At 36.7% G+C, this 21,639-nt stretch overlaps 2 protein-coding genes across 2 annotated transcripts in view; both read right to left on the minus strand.

Moving 5' to 3' along the window:
• LOC107730214 (stAR-related lipid transfer protein 9-like) overlaps positions 1 to 10,582 on the minus strand; it is a 57,832-nt gene extending 47,250 nt beyond the window's left edge. The window contains exons 1-2 of the mRNA XM_016540976.1: positions 10,302 to 10,582; positions 6,735 to 6,804 (exon numbers count right to left, since the gene is read on the minus strand). Of these exons, the coding sequence (XP_016396462.1) occupies positions 6,735 to 6,804; positions 10,302 to 10,348 (117 nt within the window). The 5' untranslated portion in view covers positions 10,349 to 10,582. The remainder of the gene's footprint in view (positions 1 to 6,734; positions 6,805 to 10,301) is intronic.
• Positions 10,583 to 11,453: 871 nt separating this feature from the next.
• Positions 11,454 to 21,639, minus strand: part of cdan1 (codanin 1) — a 12,429-nt gene continuing 2,243 nt past the window's right edge. The window contains exons 5-29 of the mRNA XM_016540958.1: positions 21,338 to 21,528; positions 20,808 to 20,927; positions 19,775 to 19,853; positions 19,574 to 19,694; positions 19,389 to 19,498; positions 19,201 to 19,290; positions 18,998 to 19,073; positions 18,710 to 18,915; positions 17,919 to 18,051; positions 17,686 to 17,829; positions 16,344 to 16,510; positions 16,186 to 16,267; positions 15,197 to 15,286; positions 15,012 to 15,066; positions 14,760 to 14,893; positions 14,561 to 14,664; positions 14,300 to 14,449; positions 14,147 to 14,210; positions 13,866 to 13,944; positions 13,538 to 13,746; positions 13,039 to 13,146; positions 12,846 to 12,909; positions 12,593 to 12,753; positions 12,359 to 12,466; positions 11,454 to 12,246 (exon numbers count right to left, since the gene is read on the minus strand). Coding sequence (XP_016396444.1) covers positions 12,151 to 12,246; positions 12,359 to 12,466; positions 12,593 to 12,753; positions 12,846 to 12,909; positions 13,039 to 13,146; positions 13,538 to 13,746; positions 13,866 to 13,944; positions 14,147 to 14,210; positions 14,300 to 14,449; positions 14,561 to 14,664; positions 14,760 to 14,893; positions 15,012 to 15,066; positions 15,197 to 15,286; positions 16,186 to 16,267; positions 16,344 to 16,510; positions 17,686 to 17,829; positions 17,919 to 18,051; positions 18,710 to 18,915; positions 18,998 to 19,073; positions 19,201 to 19,290; positions 19,389 to 19,498; positions 19,574 to 19,694; positions 19,775 to 19,853; positions 20,808 to 20,927; positions 21,338 to 21,528 — 2,941 coding nt within the window. The 3' untranslated portion in view covers positions 11,454 to 12,150. The remainder of the gene's footprint in view (positions 12,247 to 12,358; positions 12,467 to 12,592; positions 12,754 to 12,845; positions 12,910 to 13,038; positions 13,147 to 13,537; positions 13,747 to 13,865; positions 13,945 to 14,146; positions 14,211 to 14,299; positions 14,450 to 14,560; positions 14,665 to 14,759; positions 14,894 to 15,011; positions 15,067 to 15,196; positions 15,287 to 16,185; positions 16,268 to 16,343; positions 16,511 to 17,685; positions 17,830 to 17,918; positions 18,052 to 18,709; positions 18,916 to 18,997; positions 19,074 to 19,200; positions 19,291 to 19,388; positions 19,499 to 19,573; positions 19,695 to 19,774; positions 19,854 to 20,807; positions 20,928 to 21,337; positions 21,529 to 21,639) is intronic.

Below are 21,639 nucleotides of genomic sequence, written 5' to 3' on the forward strand. Positions count from 1 at the left end.
AACTGACAAACGGGAAGCATCACCATTCAAGTCAGCAGGAAGAGCCAAAGCTAGTCCAAAGTTTACTAAATGGTGGCAACCTCTTGACTGCTTTTATGCGTTGCAATACGGTAGGGCATTGTTTTGATGCTTACATCAGAAAAAAAAATATTTTGCTTTTATTTATTTATCTTATATATATATTTCTATTTCTTGCCCACCTGACTCAAGAGTCAAATGTCGCCCATGTAATTAACTAACCACATATGTGTCACAACCAGCATCACACAGGTTGTGGTGTAATAACTTCTGCTAATTAATCAATTTGAGATCAAATTAATGTCAGATTATTGATGTAAACACTAAACATGGCATCAGAAGACTACTTCACTATTTTGGTACTCTGTTGTTTTGTTTTATTTCCAGAAGTTTTGTTCAATCATGGGTTCCCCAGGTAGGGGTGGGCGATATACCGGTAGACACGGTTAACCGGTAGAGATTTTGGACTGTTGTCTCTATCGCGGTTACATGCTCACATGACGTTGCTGTGCTACATGGTCACGGAATCTTATCATTTGTATGTGTTTATAAGAATTGCGGTTTTAAATCAAGTGATTGTATGCTGTTGAAACACAATCAGCAGCGAAAGAGAACTCATTTCGCTACATCTGCGCGCACATGTGAAGACGGTCCTCATAGAGCAAGGGAGTATTGAACGGAGTTATTTATGCCACTTTTTAGGCCTTCAACAGTTAAACACACACACACTTGTATGTGTCAAAATTCCCAACTTTGCAAGTATCCTCATAAACACAGTAGGTCTTAAGTGAAAGCAAACAGCTGAGGAAGAAAACGTGTAACAGTATTGGATCCGGGCAGCTCTTAAAGTGACAGCAGTCTAAAATTCCTGCTGTCTGTCATTCATGTTAATCAAACAAAAGAGAAAAAAAATCTCACACTGCTCTTGACTAAATTGCTTTTGTAACTTTAATAAGAAGAAATATATATTTAATTTACACAATGAAGAATATGCAGTGTTTTTATACTGTACATTTGATTACTTTATACAATGTATGTAGCATTTCTTATTTATTTGTTCTACTGTAGTTTTTTTGTCCAATTGCTGGTAATTAGTTTCTTATTTTCATTTAATCGTTGACTGTTTACTTGTCTATAGTGAGTTTGAATCAGCACTGGAATCGACTCTCGTTGTACGTTGACTCCGAAATCACTGATGTCTTCACTGATTCTTAATCTGCCTGGTAGTAGAGTGCAGTATATCAGCAAAGAGTAAACGAAATTAAGCGTTTTGCAGTAAATAACCGTTTGCAGTGCAGTCCGTGTGCAGTGCAGAAGCAGCACGGGCTCATTCTGCTGTCACATGTTTGTAGTGAGCTATGATCTGCGGCTGTTACCACCATTATTTTGATTTCAAATACGAATGTTACTAAAAAAAAAGTTTTTTTTAAGCATAGTGATTATCTTTTTACACAGTAATACAATCGTTCAAAGACATACTCACGTTGAAGCGCAAGATATTAAAATGAATTCTGTATAGATTTATATGTTATTAAGATGCTTAAGCAAGTGGCAAAACATGAAAACAGCCTGCAGTCTACTTTTCTTACGTTAAAAGGTAGTAGGCTTTCACAAACAATTTAAATTAAAACTTACCATTGACAGAAACAGCCGTATCTTGCATTTTCTTTTGCATTATCCTTATTACAATCCTGCTGGTCATAAAGAACTTTTTCTAACTCCACGAGTGCCATCTATGTTGCCGTTTTTATACTTTTTCCTTGCTTTACCGCTATAGCTAAAAAGCCGTGTTAAAAAATAGACTTTAGGCCTACTTATTTGCATCTATAGTGTAATTAATACATTTTGTATCAATCCGTGTTTATTTTTACCGTAATCAATGCGCTGTCACGTTAATTCAGCATGTGCAGCACAGCGAAAATAGACTCTGGTGCGGAAACTCTCGGTAAATGATCACTGCGATGATAAACAAACAAGAATAAACAAATCAATACGTTTACATTTGTATGTATTGCATTTATTTTTAATATCAATGCTGTTTAAGACATGCAGCGCCATCCCCTGACCAATATAATGTGACGAATTCATTAAAGAACACCTTATTAATCCTGACATAATATTCCACCACGGCTTCTAAGTTTTCCCTCGGAGTTCGAAGTAGACTCCGAAAAATCGAACACCCCTACATATCGCCCACCCTTACCCCCAGGTTACAAGAGCACATTCGAAAATGCACATTCGAGCACTCTTCAAAAATGGCACTTTCCTTTTCTTGACAAACTTAAAGACATAGAATGAAATGTATATAAATATACATATATGTATGTATATATATGAAAAATATAGATTGTACTGCATGTTAACTTGCTTACTTTGCATTATATATTTAAGTCAAGATGTTATACTAACAAGAATATATGTTTCTTAACACAGAGCTGTAGTTCTGAACAATTTTGTGATGCTGTTTGTGAATTTTCGCTGGAGTTATAGTTTCGGGAAACACTAAATCATTGAACTATGTTGTTAACAACTATGTGGTTAACAATCCCTCTGGGATTCGCACCCCTATTTTTAGTGCATTTCTATAAGGTTGCTTGCTGCTAGGTGGATGCTAAATAGCAATAGTGCAGCTCTTCTCAACACACAATTTAAGGTCTCATTCTTAAGTTACATTCTGGAGTTTAATGTTCAGGGTTAGTGGTTGGTTGAAATCCTCAAATATGAGCAGTAATGTTATTTAACAACGTCACTAAAACATAAATCATATTACATCACACAACTACTCACTGGCGCCAGTGATATCAGGTTTTCTGTTGAAATGATTGAAGACGTTTCACATACTTAGTTATCCGCCCAGCCAAATTTTATATTATACCGATTTTCTTATACAACACTTGTAGCAGCTGATAACCCTTCATTATGATTCTTTCTCATTAAGTGCTTTCACAAACTACATTAGACTTTATTGAGAAAAGTGATTTTCCATTGAAAATCTATTTAGCACATGTAATCAGTTACTGGGAGACCAGCCCTTTATGTGCTAACTTTTTCCACTAATAATGTTACAGCACACTGATGCCAAGAAGCAAGACTGGGTGCCTGTAGCTTACGCCTGGGATACTCTTTAGTGGGCTCAAAAGCAACATTAATAGGAAGTAGTTAGGCTGGGAGACAAATGACTTAAGCATCCGAGCATGACTCGACGCGAACCGACCCTTCAGCATCAAGTTATTTCCCAGATCTCAGCAAACAGAGATCATGTATATCTCAGCTCATTATTCGCCCAGTCAAACAGATTTTCACGGCACAGCATGTGCATTTGGAGGAGCGTGCAGAAACATGCCTGGGCATTGCCAACCGGTCACCCAGACAACGTTACATTTGCGGCTCTGGTGTGTAATTATTCACACAATTGCAATCCCACAGCTTACTTAATTTCCTCACAATATGGCCCACAGCTTCACTAATGAGCCCCAACATTGCACTCAGCACCGTTATATTTAGGTTCAATAGTAATACCCAAAATCAGATCTGATAATATGGCCATGGCTCCAATTGGCCTGGTTTCCCGAAACATTATGAAACAGGAGTACTTTAATATAAGTACTATATTTATTAGTACTTTACTATTTTAACTCTACCCTTCCCAAAAGCATTGTTACCTACATTAAAAAACATTATATTTAAATGGCATTCATGAATTTTTAAGTGTGGCTTAAACGTCCAAATATTTTATAGGACCACTTCTCAAAGTAATGGCAAAAGATTTAGCATTCATTCACTCTTCTTGGATCCTCTAAAATTGCACTTAAAAGATAAGCCTAACTTACCCCCTTTTTTGTTTCCTCTCATGTTGTTCCAAACCTGTATGCAGCACTGTTAGTTAACTATTAAAAATCATTTTCATTAAGACAAATTAAAATATAAATATTAGATATTAGAGAAGTTAAATTTTAGTGAAAATTAGAAATGTTGCCTGATCAACAATTAAAATAAGTTAAATTTGACATACTAAAATTATTACAAGTAAAACTTAAAATAAATTGAAGAAATATTTCTAAAGAAATATATTTAAAAAAAAAAAATAATACAAATGACAAAAGCACAAACTCAATAAAACTTCAAATAAAACAAAAACTGAAAATATAAAAAATAACGCATATTCAAAATAGAAATAATAACTGTAATAGCATATAAAAATACTAAAATAACACTGCATGTACGCAGATATTTTGAATTTTTTTGTCCATGCAATGTAAGCTAATTGTCACTAAAACCGTTTGATTAATGACAATGTTTAAAATACCGTCTTTTTTGTTCCACAGAAGAAAGAAAGTTATACAGGTTTAGAATGACATGAGGGTGAGTAAATTATAAATGTGTTCATTTTTGGTTGAACTATTATATTTTACTTTATAACAAACAATCTGATCTGGGAAACATGCACTACTTTAGTACTTAACTTTCACACTATTGTACATGAAACTGTAGTATAGACAATGTGTCAAAGCATCTGTGTTAACAGCTAGGCCATGGCTTTGATAATATCAGAATCAGAATCAGAATCAGAAAGAGCTTTATTGCCAAGTATGTTTGCACATACAAGGAATTTATATTATGATTATTTCAAGATGGTGATATAAATCCAGAGCCTAACTTTTAGGTGAACAAAGGATAAAGACATACAAATGCATCTTTCAGACTTCCTTGGACCTCTGGATTCTCATTTCACTCTAAATGAGATTCCGTCGACTGACACACTGGGCTCATGACATTCATCACTCAGTTAATGTGACTGCTCTCTGCCCCGGGACACTAGTATCAAAAAGAACAATGATCTGATCATAGACCACTTATCCTCTAATGTGTGCAACATGAACAATTAATACAATGTGAAAATGTGTTTCTTACTGTTTTTATTGTCTGCCTTCCACACTTGTCTTTATGTCAGCCCATCTTTTCCCTTGAAAACCATCTTACTTTCTTTAAAAAACTGGTGGAAAGTACGTCTTTATCTTGCTCTCATGCTCACAGCAGGTGACCAAATGTGGCTTCTCCCATTTCATTAATCCATTAATCAAGTGCTGACTGCAAGGGAGTATTTCCTGCTTCAGAAGTAAGAATGTGTCTATACATTTGAGACACACTGTTACATTAAAAGCCATTTCAGATATATTCATTTGAAATAGATTTTTATTTGTAACAATGTAAAAGTCTTTACTGTCACTCATAACTGCTGCTTCCGTCTCTTTTTCTTGACAACAATTGCGTTTATTTAGATGCAGAACATCTTTACGACAACATCAAAAAGGAGACTTTTCAGACGTGCCCTCCACTTCTCCTCAGCGACAGGTGCAAGTTAAACGAGTGCAGAAACGCTACAGCCAGGTGATGAGGAGCTTCAGTAGAATCATCTGCTGTGGTCAGATGTGATGTTGTCAGGCCATATGTCAGTAAAACAAATCTTCCTGTCCTGTCAGCTGTTAAACTGTGCTTATAGTGCGTGTGTGCTCTTCAATTGCACGCACAAAACCGCGTCGCGCTGTAGCCTGTATTAATTCATATTAAAAGCACAAATGAAACTACTAGTGTGCTTGTCAGATCCGCATCATGTTCAGCAGCGGCAGCTCTTAAAGTAATAGCAGCCTAATAACCTAACCTGGCTGCTGTGATGTCTGTTAATCAAAGAACAAAAGAAAAAAAGGAAATCAATTACTTTTGTAACTTTAAGGATTTATCTATATTTAATTTAGAATTTAGTGTTAGATAACTTTATTCAATTTCTGTATATTTCCTACTTGCAGAAGAGCACAGGTAAATATGACATTTATTATAATGGTTGTATGTGAAGATTGTTTTAAGTAGTTAACTTACATTAGAAGTTGTTATTTTTTAAAGTCTAATAGATGTTAAAATTGATAGCTCTCAATTATACTGTAATGTTGAATGGCTATAGTCAATGGTTAAATATTAGGAAAAAAAGAACAATTTCCTGGAGACATCAGTAATATTGGTATCAGTGATACTCGCCTTCAGTCATAAAAAAGATGCCATTAAACAAACATTAAAAATATACTGTCTCTATGTTGTTTCTACATTATTTTGAAGATTGAATGTGAAATTATTGCAATACAAAAGTATTTTTAAAAACTTTAATGTTAGGTGGAATTTCAGAATAAATATGTGATTAATTAGTTAATTTTTTTCCGACACATAATTAGTTAATATCTTTTTTTTAATATATTTTTGGCCTGTAGTGCCTGTAGTCATCACCACACTATTTGGTCCAGAAGCAGAGAACAATCCACCAATCAGGTTTTGAAGCTCTCAGTCAAGAATTAGGTGTGGAATGATTTTAGAAAGTGTAAGATAATTGTGCTACTTGTTTAAGTGTTTGGGGGTTTCATGTGTAAAGAGGAAGGTGATAATAGCATGTTGCTTCTGCAATCAAATATATTTATGCTTTTCATACACTGAATAAATAATCAAGTGAGTAATCCAGCAGGAAGAGAATAATTTTCACTATAAACTTCCTGTTGCTGAGATACTGCAAGTAGCCATCTAACCCCGACACCGCCTCCTCTTTGAACTCTTACAGCAATGTCAACAACTGCCAATTTCTGGTGCAATTTAAAAAAAAAAAAAAGGGGTACTTTCTGCCACCATAAATCATAAATATTACATATGAACTAATATTTAAACAAAAATGGACCTACCTTCACATTTCGGACCCTCACCACTTTGTCTTCCACTTGTACAGCTAATCGTCCTCCATCCAGACTCTCCCTGCAGAACAAAAACAAACAGACTGATATTCAAGACACTGCTCAGATCACTGCTAAGTAAACATTTATAGAACAACCACATACATTTTTTTTTGACAAACTCTAGTGCCTTATTAAAAGTTTGTGACTCAAAACAGGCTAAAGGCTCATTCATTACTGAACGTGTGAGAGTGTAGAATAACAAGTTACCAGGGTCAGAAAATAACCAAGACTCGAGGGGAAAATGCCATTTAAAGTGTCAAATATGATCTAGTTATTTGAAATATGCAGGCCTTGGTTTTTTACACTATCGTTCAAAAGTTTGGAGCATGTATGGTTTTTTTTTTTTTTTTTTGAATGATATTAATATTTTATTCAGCAAGGATGGATTAAACTGATCAAAAGTTACAACATAGACATTTACAATGTTACAAAAGATATCTATTTCAAATAAATGCTGCTCTTTTAAACATTCTATTCATCAAAGAATTCTGAAAAAAAATTTAAGTGCAAATATAAGTACATTTTTCCCCTAAGATAACAGACTTCTTAACTGATATTTTACTTTTTTGTTTTTATATTGCATGGTTTGATTCGCTCCAGGTTAACCATAAACCTTCTAAAATCCTCAGAGGCATGTTTATTTGGCTGTGATCATATCCAGGCCCATATTCAGACAGGGCAGTGGAGTGAGAGGCCGGGGGTCTGGAGGATTCGTCTGCACAGCTCTGCTGCGCCGCATGAGAAGGTCAGATTCAAATGAAAACAGACAGCTGAAAACTCCTCCATGAGTCGCACAGCTGAGCAGAAGCAGGATATGTGTGTCAGTGTGTGAGAGAGCAGCGAGGACAGCTGTGCAATCTCTACCGTATCGGGTTCCAGATAAAACTGATGCAAGAGAATGAAATCCAGTGTAGGAGCACAACTGTGTACAAATCTAAACTCTGACAACGTGCGGCTGGGGAAGGTCTTGTTTGTCTAAACTTCATCTTACAGTGTGTCATTTTTCAGTGTTAAAATATGTTTTCCTATGTAGTTTAATGCGCACACACAACTATAAGTAAGCCATTCGTACAGTATGTGGACTTTCACACTGTGGCTCTGAGGTGCTTTCAAAACACTTTCAACGTCAACCTCTGGCTCAACCAATGGTGTGAGTTTGGGGCGGGACTACCTGTTTGTTGTTGATGTCAGTTTTTATGGGACTAAAAATGAAGTGAACAAGTTTGTATAAATTGATGATTAGAAATTGATGAGAATCAAGATGTTCAGGTCCACTATGGGATATGTGTTCAACTTAAATATTAATAATAAATAACACTTTAAATTATTATTAAAATAATAATAACAATAGTAATAAAAAGAAATAATTATAATAATAACTATTATTGTTATTTATTCATTTATTGTTTTTGCTACTAAATATTTTTGGAAACTGTGATACGCTACCATTCAAAAGCTTGGGGTATGAAAATAAATAAATAAATATTAATTGATTAATTAATTAATCTAAAAAATAAATTTAATTAAATTGATCAGAAGTGACGGTAACGACATTTACAATATTGTAAAAAGATTTCTATTTCAAATAAGTGTTGTTCTTTTGAATTTTTTTATTCATCAAAGAATCCTGAAAAACATGTATCATGATTTCCACAAAAATATTTTTTTCCAACATTTCTAATAATTAGAACAATTATTAATAATTTAGTACTAATAATAGCTGGCAAATAATAAGCCCCCAATACAGCATATTAAAATTATTTCTGAGGGATCATGTGACACTGAAGACTGGAGTAAAGATGCTGAAAAATCAGCTTTTCCATCCCAGGAATAAATTACTAATTAAAACATATTACATAGCATAAATTGAAAACATTTTTTTCCTAACTGTAATATTATTAATAGTAATAATATTCACTAAATGATTTTAATCAAATAAATGCAGCCAAAATCTTTCAAAATCAAACATTTTAATTACTCCAAACTGACCAGTAGTGTATATGTATCAAATAAAAATTGTATAAAAAAATACTACATGTTACTGCAACTTTGAAGATATGGTTCTTTTGACTCTGTTTGACCTTTAACCACCCTAGAACACCCTAGAAACCATCCAAAACACCCTGGCAACTGCACTAAAAACAATCTGGAACACCTCAGCAACCATTCACAATGCCCTAGTATCATGGTAAGTTTTGCACAATTTTTTATTTGAAAATGTACAAAATGAACCTATTTTCCAGTTCTGTTTGCTGCTGATAATGCAGATGTTACACACCTTTAAGCAATGGACTCTCCCACTGAATGCTCAGAGTTATGAAGCTCTTAGCTTGTGTAGTACCATGTGGGTCTGTTTCACTCTGCCAATGATGAATGGAGGCCCTACCCACAACAGCCTGCTTCGCCTGTCATTGTATGTGTGTGTGTGTGTACATACTTTTGCCTAGAAACGGTGCATTTTATAACATAATCAGTGGAAAGAAAAAATAACTCTCGTTATGAGGAGAACATGTTTACAAACTTGGATTTCTGTGCCATTCCCACACAATTCCTGCCATCTGCAGCAGCTAAAACTCTGAACTCAAACAGAAGTCTTTTTTTTTTTTGACAAAAGCACAAAGAGCATAAAGTCACATATTTATTATGCGCATACTCATAAAACCAACGGCTGCCTGTTAAAAAGCCATTTTCATTTGCACAATAGAGACGGACAGCCATGAAGTCGTCCTTTGTGATGCACACTTCAGGAAGACTCTTTAAATGTCAAGGCTAGCAGCTCCGGCCAGACACACGCACACAGCTTTGTGTGTCAATCTGGGAGGAGTTTCTTTACCCCCCTGTCCAGCACCCACATAATGTAGTAATTTGGCTAATGCTGGAGGGTGGTGCAGTGGGCTCTCATGAGGCAAACTCTGTGTACAGGATACCCCCCTTTTAAAAAAGTTAAAGCAAAACACATCCATTAGGTTTTACTGATGCAACACATTTGTAATGCAATTCTGTAAAATTGATACAAACAAGACATTACAATTATACAGTACTGTCAGTTCCTTTGGGGGAAGGGGTTTTAAGGGGATTCAAGGAGATTTTTTGGAGATTATAGGCTAGTACATTTATCGTGCACCAAAACAGCGTTGCTCATTACAACTTCACATGCACTGCTTATGCATAATATATTTAATGCATGCTTGTGCGTTGTTTTTGAATATGCTATCATTTTTTTTTTTTATCTATAGATTGACGTGTTAAAAGTTTAAATTACTTACATATATAGTACATCATACAGATTTGCAATATAATGAGACGTGTAAATGCAGAGCTCACGCAATAGTTTTATTGAATGGCAGCTTATTTGTTTCATTTGGCTTTCCGTCAGCGCAGGTCTATTCCCAGACATAGCAACAGCACCAACAACTCAGTGCTGTTTATGAACTCCATATGACTATATTCAGCAGTTTCATCATGAGCTTTTACAGATAATTAATGCAATATAAGATTCATGAAAGCTTATCGTACCTGGAGTTCAGCGGACGGACTCGAATCGCGACTTTCACGTTTGCCATTCGTTTGACACCGGGCGGAGGGCAACGATTAATTGAAGTTCAGCTGCCCGTTAGAGTCCATTTATTAAATCCCTCCAGAGCACTGAATTATTCCGAGCAGAGTGAGGAAACCGATAGCAAGTTTTTCGGGTCATGTTATTGATATCGTCTACTTTAGACAATCACAGAGCACATCATACAGCCGCGGCCGCAGTTGAACTGCGCTGAAACTTCTTGCCGTCTCTACTGGAGGGGAGGTTACGAATCCTACTATGGCGAAGGCTTCGCTCATGAATATTAAGGTCGCAGGATGACGTTAGTTCTAATAGTTCTTTCTGATTTGCTGAATGAACCTTGAATTTTGAATAAGGCGGGGCTCAAATATTAATTAGGATTTTTTTTTTTTACTGGTCAATCCGAGAAGCAACTTCAGTATGTCTTTAATATTCATGAGGCAAGCCATCGCCATAGTAGGAAACTTTGGAAAAAGAAACAAAGGCGAAGTGTTCGCCTGAAGGCACGTATTAACTACACGTCTCTGCTTTATAATAATCTCGTGTACGCTAATTAGGACAATTGTTTTTCCGCTTTTAAAAGCATATACACGAATGTTCAAAATTATGGGCTCAGTAAAATTTTTCTAAAAATAAATTAATACTTTTATTCAGCAAGGACCATACAAAAAGAAACAAAGGCGAAGTGTTCGCCTGAAGGCACGTATTAACTATACGTCTCTGCTTTATAATAATCTCGTGTACGCTAATTAGGACAATTGTTTTTCCGCTTTTAAAAGCATATACACGAATGTTCAAAATTATGGGCTCAGTAAAATTTTTCTAAAAATAAATTAATACTTTTATTCAGCAAGGACCATAGACTGTATAAAAAGGCAAGGACGCGCTAAATTGGTTAAAAATGACAGACATTATCTCTTGCAAATAAATGCTTTATTGTTGAATGCTGCTCATTATCACCGTTTCTACAAAATTATTAAGCAGCACAAATGTTTTCAACATTGAAAGAATAAATGTTTCTTGAGCATCAAATTAGCATATTGGAATGATTTCTGAAGGATCATGTGACACTGAAAAGAAAATTTAGCTTTGCCATCACAGGAGTAATTCGTGACACTGAGTTATTACTTCTACAGAGAAAAATGAATATTCTCTATAGAAATGTCCCTGACTTCTCCTTGTTTTTTATTTTATTTCCATTTTAAAATGGTCAATTCCCATGAAATTTGTCAAAAGTGCAGCCTTACATATGGAGTCAAGCTGAGCTATAAATCTAACACACACACAATTCACAAAATTAAATTTTTATTACATTAGATAGATAGGTTTAGCATTAAACAGATGAAAACATTGTCCCTACATTAACAAAGTGCAAATTTTCCGCAAATATATACTAAGAAATGCACACAAACAGACACTCACCAACCAACCAACCAACAAACAGGCAGAAAAACATTTAGATACACAAACAAATAAATAGGATTTCATAAATGACAAGAAAGCACAGTGAATGGTCTTTATCTTTTTCTACTGAGGCAGTACGAGTGAAAACTGCCAAAGCCCTGCTAAAATTTCCCCACAAAATGTGTTTTAAGGTTTATAATCTATCAACTCAGCATTTTTAAGCAGCAAATACTCTCCTTGCAACTAACAATAAATCAGACTTTAACATTTTTAAAATCATATATATTGCAGGTTTAAACATTCTTTTGTTCAAATATGCATCACTTGTTGTCTGTTAATACAATAGTGTTTGGCTGGGATTCATGTGTACAGTTGGTAATGTAGACTCATGTGTCCCCCTAGTGGTCACTGAGAAACCTGCAGTATGTCCCTGTGGTTTGGCAGTGAAGGCAATGGGAACTGGGTGGCCAGAGAGAGCTGCTGAAACTTCTCTACAGACTCCTACAAGAGCAAACGAGAAACGCCATCAGACAGTGATTTGTGAGAATTCAAAATGTAATGTTTTGCTCTCTCTAAAATGAGTTAACACATATCATATGTAAGAAGCAATTACCTCTGGCCAAGATAACGCCGACAACTTTGGCCACTTAGTGCCCACTTCCTCCTCTCCTAAAAGACCCCTCTCTATTAGCTGTCTTATCAGGAACAGGTAGTCAGTCCTCTGGGATATTAAAGGATAAAACACAATTGAATCACCAATTCACCAGTGTTGTTACTGTTCACACAGAATAAGGGTTACATTCACAAGTAAACTGCATCAACTACAAGATTAAATCAGCAGTTTTACCTCACTATCTGTGGCACTAAAAATGGCAGTCAAAGTGGGTTCACTGAGGAGAAGGTGCAGAGGCGGAGAGGGAGTCTGAGACCACAAAACTAGAAACTTTTCCAGAAGAGCAGGTCTCTTGTTACCCTCGGCTGAGGAGACAAGTGGCAGCTCCCCGGATACTGCACATAGAAACAAACCCAAACAGACACAATAAGATTTTCAGCATTGACTTCATGTTCTCTTCTCAATTTCCCATTAATTGCACTCTCACCAAGTTTGCAGGCAAGCTGAACAGTACAACGCAACAACATCTGCTCAACCACCAGGGAAAGGAGCTAGAAAAAGACCAGGACAAAGGAGAGATTGTGTAAGTAAAGTAAACAGTTCAAAATAAAGTATTAAAAACATTGAATGATGTGGATTAAACATTTTTGAATCAAGTATGCTGAAGGGGTTCTGGTTACTTTTCTGCATCCAAGTGTTTGTCCCACTCTGTCCAGCAGAGACTCAATCTGATGAACAGTGTAAACCTCCTCATCAGATCTGGGTCCTACAGCAACACTTAAAACCTCCTGAAACATGAGACAACATGGTTTGTGATCTGACTCACTCGCATTTGAAAATGACCCTAAATTACCATAGGTTTGCTCATTGCTTTCTTGTTACAACTTGTATTATTAGTAGTAAAACAGATTATTTTAACTGTTTAAAATAATGAAAATGGTTTTAAATAGCTTTAGTTTTAATTTACAGTAACAACACTTCTGATAACATTGTCTGAGAATAAAAATAAATAAATGGTTGTTTCGCTGAGTAATTGTGTGAATTACGTGTTTATTTTCAGCAATTTTGTGGAAGTCTCATTTCTCACAATTAAATTATATTTTGTATAAATCACCATCAGCAATCCACCAGTCTTCAATGTATTTGTTTTAACTAGTTTGTACAATTAGCAATAATAACCTTTATTTCAATCATGACTTCTGATCCCAGTGGAACTTTATGGGTGCAGTCTGAAACACAAGAGGACCCAGCACTAAGCCCTGAGGTACTCTTCTGGACCTGTTGACTCCTGCTCGATCCCTCACCCTCTTCAGCATCCAAACTGACGGATGAGGGCACACTCTTCATCACCCTCTCAAAAGCACTCTTCCACTCTCTCTTCAGCAGTGCTGAGGGATAAATTCAAACAGGAATAATTCAAATCCTTGTTTAAAAAAAAAAAAGTGCTACAAAATAAGTAAGGGAGCATTTGCCATTTTAAAATGTCATTAAAATTAGGCTTCACTACTTGTGATGTTGGCGGAGAGCCAGCTGCAAGCCTTTTCTGTAGCCAAACGAGTGGTGATGCTCTCAGCAGTGGTCAGGACCTAAACCACACCACAAAATATTAATCATATCGCAAAGTAACTAAATGAACTTGAAGGCTTTTTTCTAAAAGTAATCAGGAAATTAGATGACGAAAAAAAGTAATTCTGTACAACACTGTACACCCAAGACAAACACTGTGTTTGAGCATTGCAACAGGATTTTAAATGGATTGAATTGATGAATAGTAACTGTTTTACTCACAGAGGGAGAGGTCTCCAGAGGAAGAAGTACTCTCACAGCTCCAGGGGCATTTTCACTGCAGAACCTATCATGAGAGGATGTGACAGAGGACAACTAGTCCAAAACATGTTCAACAACATGATATATATGTAATGAGAGAAGAGAGCTGCTGACCTGGTTGCTGTCTCTAGAGCTTGCATGCCTGCGTCACACAGCTGAGCACAGATAGAATCGTTTAACTTGGCCGTGTCGACACCCTCCAAACCCAAACTATCTCTGAGAGTTTTCTCTCCACCCTTCACGAGCTCCAACACAAGCGTAGCCCTACCACACACAGAGTTAGGAAAATATGAAATGAAAAGCAAATCTTAATTGATTTACACAGACTAACACACAGAAAAAGCCATAAAACTGACTAAATGGTGAGAGACTGACTTGATGTGTTTGACGCAGTTGGAACCGACTCTCTCAGCAACAAACTCTACAGTCCGTCTGAGAGATGGGGGCTGGTTGTGAAAGAAGGCATGTTCCAGGTCAACCTATGGAAAAACACATGGAAAAACATGACCAGCCACACATGGACGACACGCCCTTAATTCTTCTACAGATGGAAGGCATTTTGCTGGCAGCACACCTGAAGTTTCTGCTGTGAACGGGTGGTGGAAGGTCCCCTCAGTTCTGCAGACGTGGGGGTGATCTTGCGAACTAAGCCTCCGCTCTTGGATGTACTACCAGCCACGAAAGCAGCAAGAAGTTTACGAAACTCCCCTGCCAAAAGAATGACATAAAGATACATCCATCACCCACAACTGGAATCTATTCCAACCGAAGCTTGGTAAAATACATAACTTTAAGACACATTTTTTCCCAAACAGTTCACTCTCACCTAAATATGGACAGCAAGTGTAGAGAAGCTGTTGGTCCACTAATGGGAGGGTGTCCTGAAAAGTAAATATACAGTATTATACACATTGCGAACTCAGAAAAAAGGAAAGATAAATAAACACTTCTTTCCCTCCTTAAAGGAAAAAGCTAAATGTATCCAGAGCAAAAAATCAGTGACCCACTCACCAGCCCCTGAGAGCTTGTAATATTCTCCAGTTCCTTAATTTCTTCCTTTACATCTGTGCTAAAGAAGAGATCTTCAGGGAAGATAGGGATCTAAAAGAGAGACAGTTACAGAAAGATTTGACAGGTTCATAACCCATCTCTTTGTCTAGGCTGCACAATGGTCCATTGTGATATGATAAACAGTGTATGCAAAAACAAACTATCAAATGATGCCTTGAATTATGAAATCATTAAGTCATTTTTATCCCATGTTTAGCAGCTCTTTACCAAACTCAGACCTCTTTCAGTTAGCAAAAGAGAAAAAGAACCCAGTTACCTTTCCATTTACACCTGCTTTTACTCTAAAAGTGGATTCAGATCACTATTTAAGTGCATTTTGGGTACATTTTTGGGAAAAAAAGTATATTTTTGGACTTTATAATAAATGATGGCATGGAGTGATGTGTCATAAGTAGGGGTCGACCTATTATCGGCACCGATATAAAGCATTTTTATGGTTATCGGTATCGGTCATTTTCAAAAGCGATTTGCCATTAAAATAATTTAAAAGCATTTAAAGAACATTTTTGTCAGAGCCCTTGTTATTCTTAATTTTGACATTAATTTTATTTTTTTACCAGACATTTGTGTCGATTCAAAATATCGGTCTACTTGATCTGTAATAATCGGTATGGGCATCGGCCCTGAAAAACACATATCTGTTGACCCTAAGTCATAAGTAAATTTGTCCAGCTGTACACACAGTTGTACACATTAGAGGTCTCTGTCAACAACAGTTTTTGCAGAGTAGCAATAGCTTTCACCCTGGTGTCAAACTTTCAAAAATCAGCAGTGTCTCTACTCGTTGAAACTTTTACTGTCACACCACCCATTTTTATTTCAGCTTATATGTCTTCGATAGCTGTGTTCTGCTGTTTGGCAACATCGCACATTTAAATATTTTTTACACAATTTCAATCAATTTTGGAGCCTCACTTGAGATATCTCACCTGGAAGAGCCAGCCCAAAACTGCCACCATGAGCAGCTGATTCATGTAACACAGCTCCCCTCCTCGACCCAATACCATCCTCCTGACACACACACATAACCATAATTAACAACAATCACACGCAGAGATCATCTTTGACGTATATGTCATAAACGCACTTGTAGATCTGGAGCAGAAGGCACAGAGCAGTCCTGTAAAAAGGAAGAAATGGGCCGACGTAATCCAGCATGGACAGGAACTCCACTATCCAGGGCACTGTCAGAATGGTGCGTCTCCGATGCACTGAACTCCTCAACACCGCACACACATCCAGCAATGGAGAGCTCTGACAATATACATATATAAAAACAAATTAGGTTGTGAAACATACTAGCTTCTAGGCCAAAATAAAATCTTGCCCTCATTAGGGTTGTGACGGTGAGGAAATTTTCCCACCGGTTAATCGACGTGTGACAACACCGGTAATACCGGTATCACCGTGGGGGCGGGGCGTTCCCTCTTTTCCTAGCTTTCCTTCGCTTTTAAATAGCTTGTAAAAGCGGCGTGCGCATTTTACTTTCACTTTGAAATAGCGGCAATTCGGAGTAAAGCAATTGTTAATTTTTAGTTTGTTTGAATTTTCCCTCTTTTCCTCGCTTTCCGTCGCTTTTAAATAGCTTAAAAGCGCCGTGCTCATTTTACTTTCACTTTTGAATTAACGGCAGTTCGGCGTCAATTGCTTGAATGCAACAACAAAATACAACGTCAAACTCACTTTAGCCTATATATAAAACATAGAACTTTTATTAACAAAACAAATAAAAATACACCATGCTATAGGGCAAGCCGCCTAATATAAAATAACAAATAACTTACATAAAGTTTAATAGGTATACAAAACTGGAAATAAGTAAACATGTATAATATATAACCAAATAAATAAGAAACGTAGAACGTTTATTAGCAAAACGAGTAAGAAAGCTTGGAGGCACGGCATACACCTTGATGTCAAATAAAATAAATAAATGACACAAAGTTGAAATAAAGTAAAAATCAGCAAACAATGTGGAACCAATTAAATAAGAAACGAATGTTTAAAAAAAACTTCCAAAATCACCTTAGATAAACGGCAAAAGTCAACAGGCTTTTCAAAATCCAAAATATTGCCAAACAGGCGCTTTTGCATCTAGTTTCGAAACGAAATCATCCGCGATCGTCTTGTCTGTCTCACCTCACTCTTCTTGTCAGTCAGCTCGACTCACTCTCCTCACTGGAGAAATGAAATCTGATCTGTGATGCGACTGTCGTTCGGCACGCTGCATTGAGCAGCCGCGTTCAGTTTTTAATTGTAGTGTCTGTTCTTTTACTGAACTAAATGATTTGTATTACTATAAAAAATCAAAACGACGGTGGGGGTCGGTGACGCGGTGGGCAAGTGACGTAACCGGTGTTGCGGCTTAACACCGGTATCACCGTCAGCACCGTCTATCGCGGCAAGCCTAGCCCTCATACAATCCTTACCTTGCTCCGCAGAGTGATCGCAGTATTCTGTATGTCTCTTGATGGCAGCTCAGAGGTCTGGTAAGGCAGGAAAGAGATGAAGCCCAAAAACTTGGCCAGAAGTCGAGCCGTGAGAAGCACTGAGGAGAAACGTTGCTTCTCATCCTAAAACAAAGACCACAGATATGCGTTTTAAACCCATTCAAGCCTCTGATTATTGTAGAGCATGTGAATATTTTGCTTTCTGCTCTAACCTGCTGCTCCATGTCTCCATCACCTGTATCCTCTCCCCGGGCAGGGCTGGCGTCTGGCCCGAGGATGGACACCTCATCTAGCTTCAGCAGCTGCTGACACAGACCATCTTTCAGATGCTGGTTTAGCTGACAGCTAGTATAAAGATGACAGGAATTAGAGCCAAGCACCAAAACACAATGAATCCATTAATTCAAAATGAAAGTGTTTAATCTATTATTATTAGCTTTGACATATGTCACTGTACTCCTAAAAGCTGAAACAATTTACTTTAAGCAGGTATATACTAGTGTTTAGGGTCAGTAAAAATTTTTTTTAAGAAATACTTATATAAGAAAAAAAAAACAGTTTCCACAAAAATATTAAGCAACAACAGTTTTCCACAATGATAAAAAATAAGAAATGTTTCTTGAGCACCAAATCAGCATATTAGAATGATTTCTGAAAGATCATGTGACACTGATGACTAAAGTAATGACTTTACATCACATGAATAAATAACATTAAAAAGAAAAGTTATTTTAAATTGTAATAATATTTCACAATATTACAGTCACTATATTTTTCATTAAATGTAGCTCTGGTGAGTACTTCCATTGCTTTCACCCAGCATTTCACCAAGCTGTGATTTTTCTGTGCTGGGATGTTAAATGGATAACTATTCGCTGTTTAAACAAAGAGATAAGCACTTTGATTAGTCCTGCGCACTTCCCGTTTCAACAAAAAATGTCAACAGGAAATTAAACTGCATTCAAACTTTGAAAAGTTCAAGGCCTATGACAATAACATTTACCAGCTGGCTGTTTGAAGGAAGCACTTGAAGAACTCCTGATGACCAGGAAAGGACGGTGGAGGGCAGGGACCAATGAGTCCTTGAGGCTGGACCAGGCGCTGCTGCAGGCGCTTCAGACGACCCAGGCTGTCTGCTCCCAGCATGCCGAGCAAATCAGCATCAGGGGCATCACTGGAGGAGCCCAGCACACAAGGGCCTTTGCACATCTAGAGAAGAAACAGAGAGAATATAAAACAGCCAGACAGAGGATAAGAAGAAATGTGAGAATAATCAGCCATTGTGGCTCACCTGGATCAGCTGCTTCTGGAAGAGTCTAGCAAAGTGAGAATGGCTTCCTGCTGCTGTGAGCTGACTGACCATCATTCTGCGGGTATATATATAAAAAAAAATAACAACAGGAAAAACAATCAAAATGATTCAGGGAGGATATGTATATCATATGTATATCATACCAAAAGAGCACAAAATGTCCATAAAAAAAAAAAAGTCACCTGACTCTACTGCCTAATGCAGCCTCAAAATCCCAGCCAGGTTCTTTATGAGAGTCCTCCCATTCTCTGAGAAAACCGTAAAACACATCCCTACAAAAGCAGAAAAGATAACATGAATCATATCATAAACTGATAAACAACCTGAAACGTCACATATATTTGAAAAATATTTATGGTTTGCAGTGTACCTTTGCTTTTTAAAGGTATGGAAGGCCCTATCACTGCTAAAATTGGAGCGGTTGTCTGTGGCAGGCTGGAACGGGACTGAATGAATGAACAAAGGTGGACTGGGGAGCACCTGAAGAAGTGTGGGGATTATTCAGTGTGAGCTTTCAAAGGGTAACTTATTGGTTGCTTTTAAACTAATGCTTACTTTAGCTGTGCAGTTGTCCTGAGCTTGTGCCAGACGATCTTTAAGCGATGAGGAGAAAGTCCCGACTCTCTCATTCTCAGACAGAAGCCGTAGCGTGCATTTGTCCAGGTGTGACACCAACCTGACCAACAGAGAAGGCAGAAAGTCAGACACTCTGAGACCGATCTGAGTGAACAGTAATTAAACAATAATCAGACTTACTCAAACTGATTCTCCAACACCCTCACAGAAAAATACACACAGTTGTGGACATTTCCCAGGTAAGCTTTCTCCAACACATCTGCATGACCATAAATGAACAGCAAACAGATCAAATTCATCATCATAGACCTTAAGCAGTGTAGTGCAAAATGTATTTTTGACAGGAATTAAACTAAGGCTGTAAGGGACGGAAGAACAGCGTGTTCAATGGATTGTACTGTTGTTTAACATCATACCAATTGTTCAGCTGGTGAAATGTCTTTCGGAAGTTGTTAAAATTCTTTTGGAAGTTGTGAAAATGGACCTTTATTTAGTGCAAAACACATTTTAAAGACTGTAAGTCTATACTTCAAAGCCTTGTTTTCATCTGTATAAAATTCAATATTGCGTCTAATCTCTATAAGGTTTATTATTCATTTTGAGATTTTCATTCTCAAACCTAGAATAAATATCTAACAAGCACAGTGATGCAATTATGTTGCATATATTGTTTTTTATATATCTATAAACTCCACTAGTGAACCCATTCAATATGACGATACAACGACAATAATATACATATAATTATTAACCATATTATTAATAATTATAATAACTTTATAATTGTATATTAGAATTAGTATAATTATAATTAAATAATTAATATTGATTAGTATAGTAGTATTATCAAAACACATTATTACTGTTATAATATCTGCTTAACTTATCAATTAAATCAAGCAAAATATTACTTATAATTGCAATAATACCATTTACTGTAAAATAAACTGAGTTTAAGAAATTTACTTTATAGAACAGTACAATTTTAAAAAGATGACAAATGCTGATCATAAATGTTATAAACTGTAGCTTTCAGCACAGAATAATGTATGAGTAATGCATTTTTAAAGCTGTACTCTCCTGCTGATAGCAGGATTATGAAAAAACTCATCCTTATGACATTTCTTCAGCGTGATTTTTCATGTAAGTGTTGTCAAAAAGCTTAAAGAATTAAACAAACTTTAAATTACTGACAGTGTGCGATCAAACTCACCTGGGCTGTCTTCACAGACACTGATTCCTTCCTCCCCAGATTCAGAGACAGACATGCCACGAGATGTCAAGAGCTGCAGCACGAAGAACAGCTCCAGAAAGACACAAGGAACCAGGTTCTCTAGAAGCAAAACACATTCAACTTTAAAACAGACTTCATCTTATTCTTATGAAAATATATACTACAGTTCAAAAGTTTAGGGTAAGATTTTTTTCATGTTTTTGAAAAAAGTCTCTTTAGCTTACCAAGGCTGCAATTATTTAATCAGAAACACAGGGGGAAAACAACTTAAAAACTTAATTTTATATATATATATATATATATATATTTATTTATTTAGAAGGTAATTTATTCCTGTGATGGCAAAGCAGAATTTTGCATCCCTGCTGAACCCAATATTCTGAACGGTAGATGTATATTCCTTTCAGTCATAACTGATTTTCCAAAAAATAATAAATAAATAAAGGAGCAAACTTTGATCAACTGTAAAAGATTACAGCTGTATACATCACCCTCTGGAGGCCATTCACCTGAAATGCAGGTACAATACAGCTCTGCTAAGAGATCCAGCTCTGATTTCTGTGTCACTTTGTTAGGATCAGGGCAAGGTGACTGAGGGTCAGGGGTCACCTTTGACCCCTGTCTGTGCACTGTTTTGGTTGGGGTACAGATGGCAGGGGTGGTTTTCAGTGGGGAGCTGGTCTGCTGGGCAAGTTTAGACCTAGAGAAGACAAGAGGACAATTATGGCGCTTTTCCACTGCATGGTACGGCACGGTACGGCTCGGGACGGGTCACTTTTGGGGGGGTTTCCACTGGGTACAGTACCTGGTA

The sequence above is a fragment of the Sinocyclocheilus rhinocerous genome, unplaced genomic scaffold, assembly GCF_001515625.1.
Source record: "Sinocyclocheilus rhinocerous isolate Xijiao unplaced genomic scaffold, SAMN03320098_v1.1 scaffold1419, whole genome shotgun sequence".
In the NCBI taxonomy this organism is placed as follows: Eukaryota; Metazoa; Chordata; class Actinopteri; order Cypriniformes; family Cyprinidae; genus Sinocyclocheilus; species Sinocyclocheilus rhinocerous.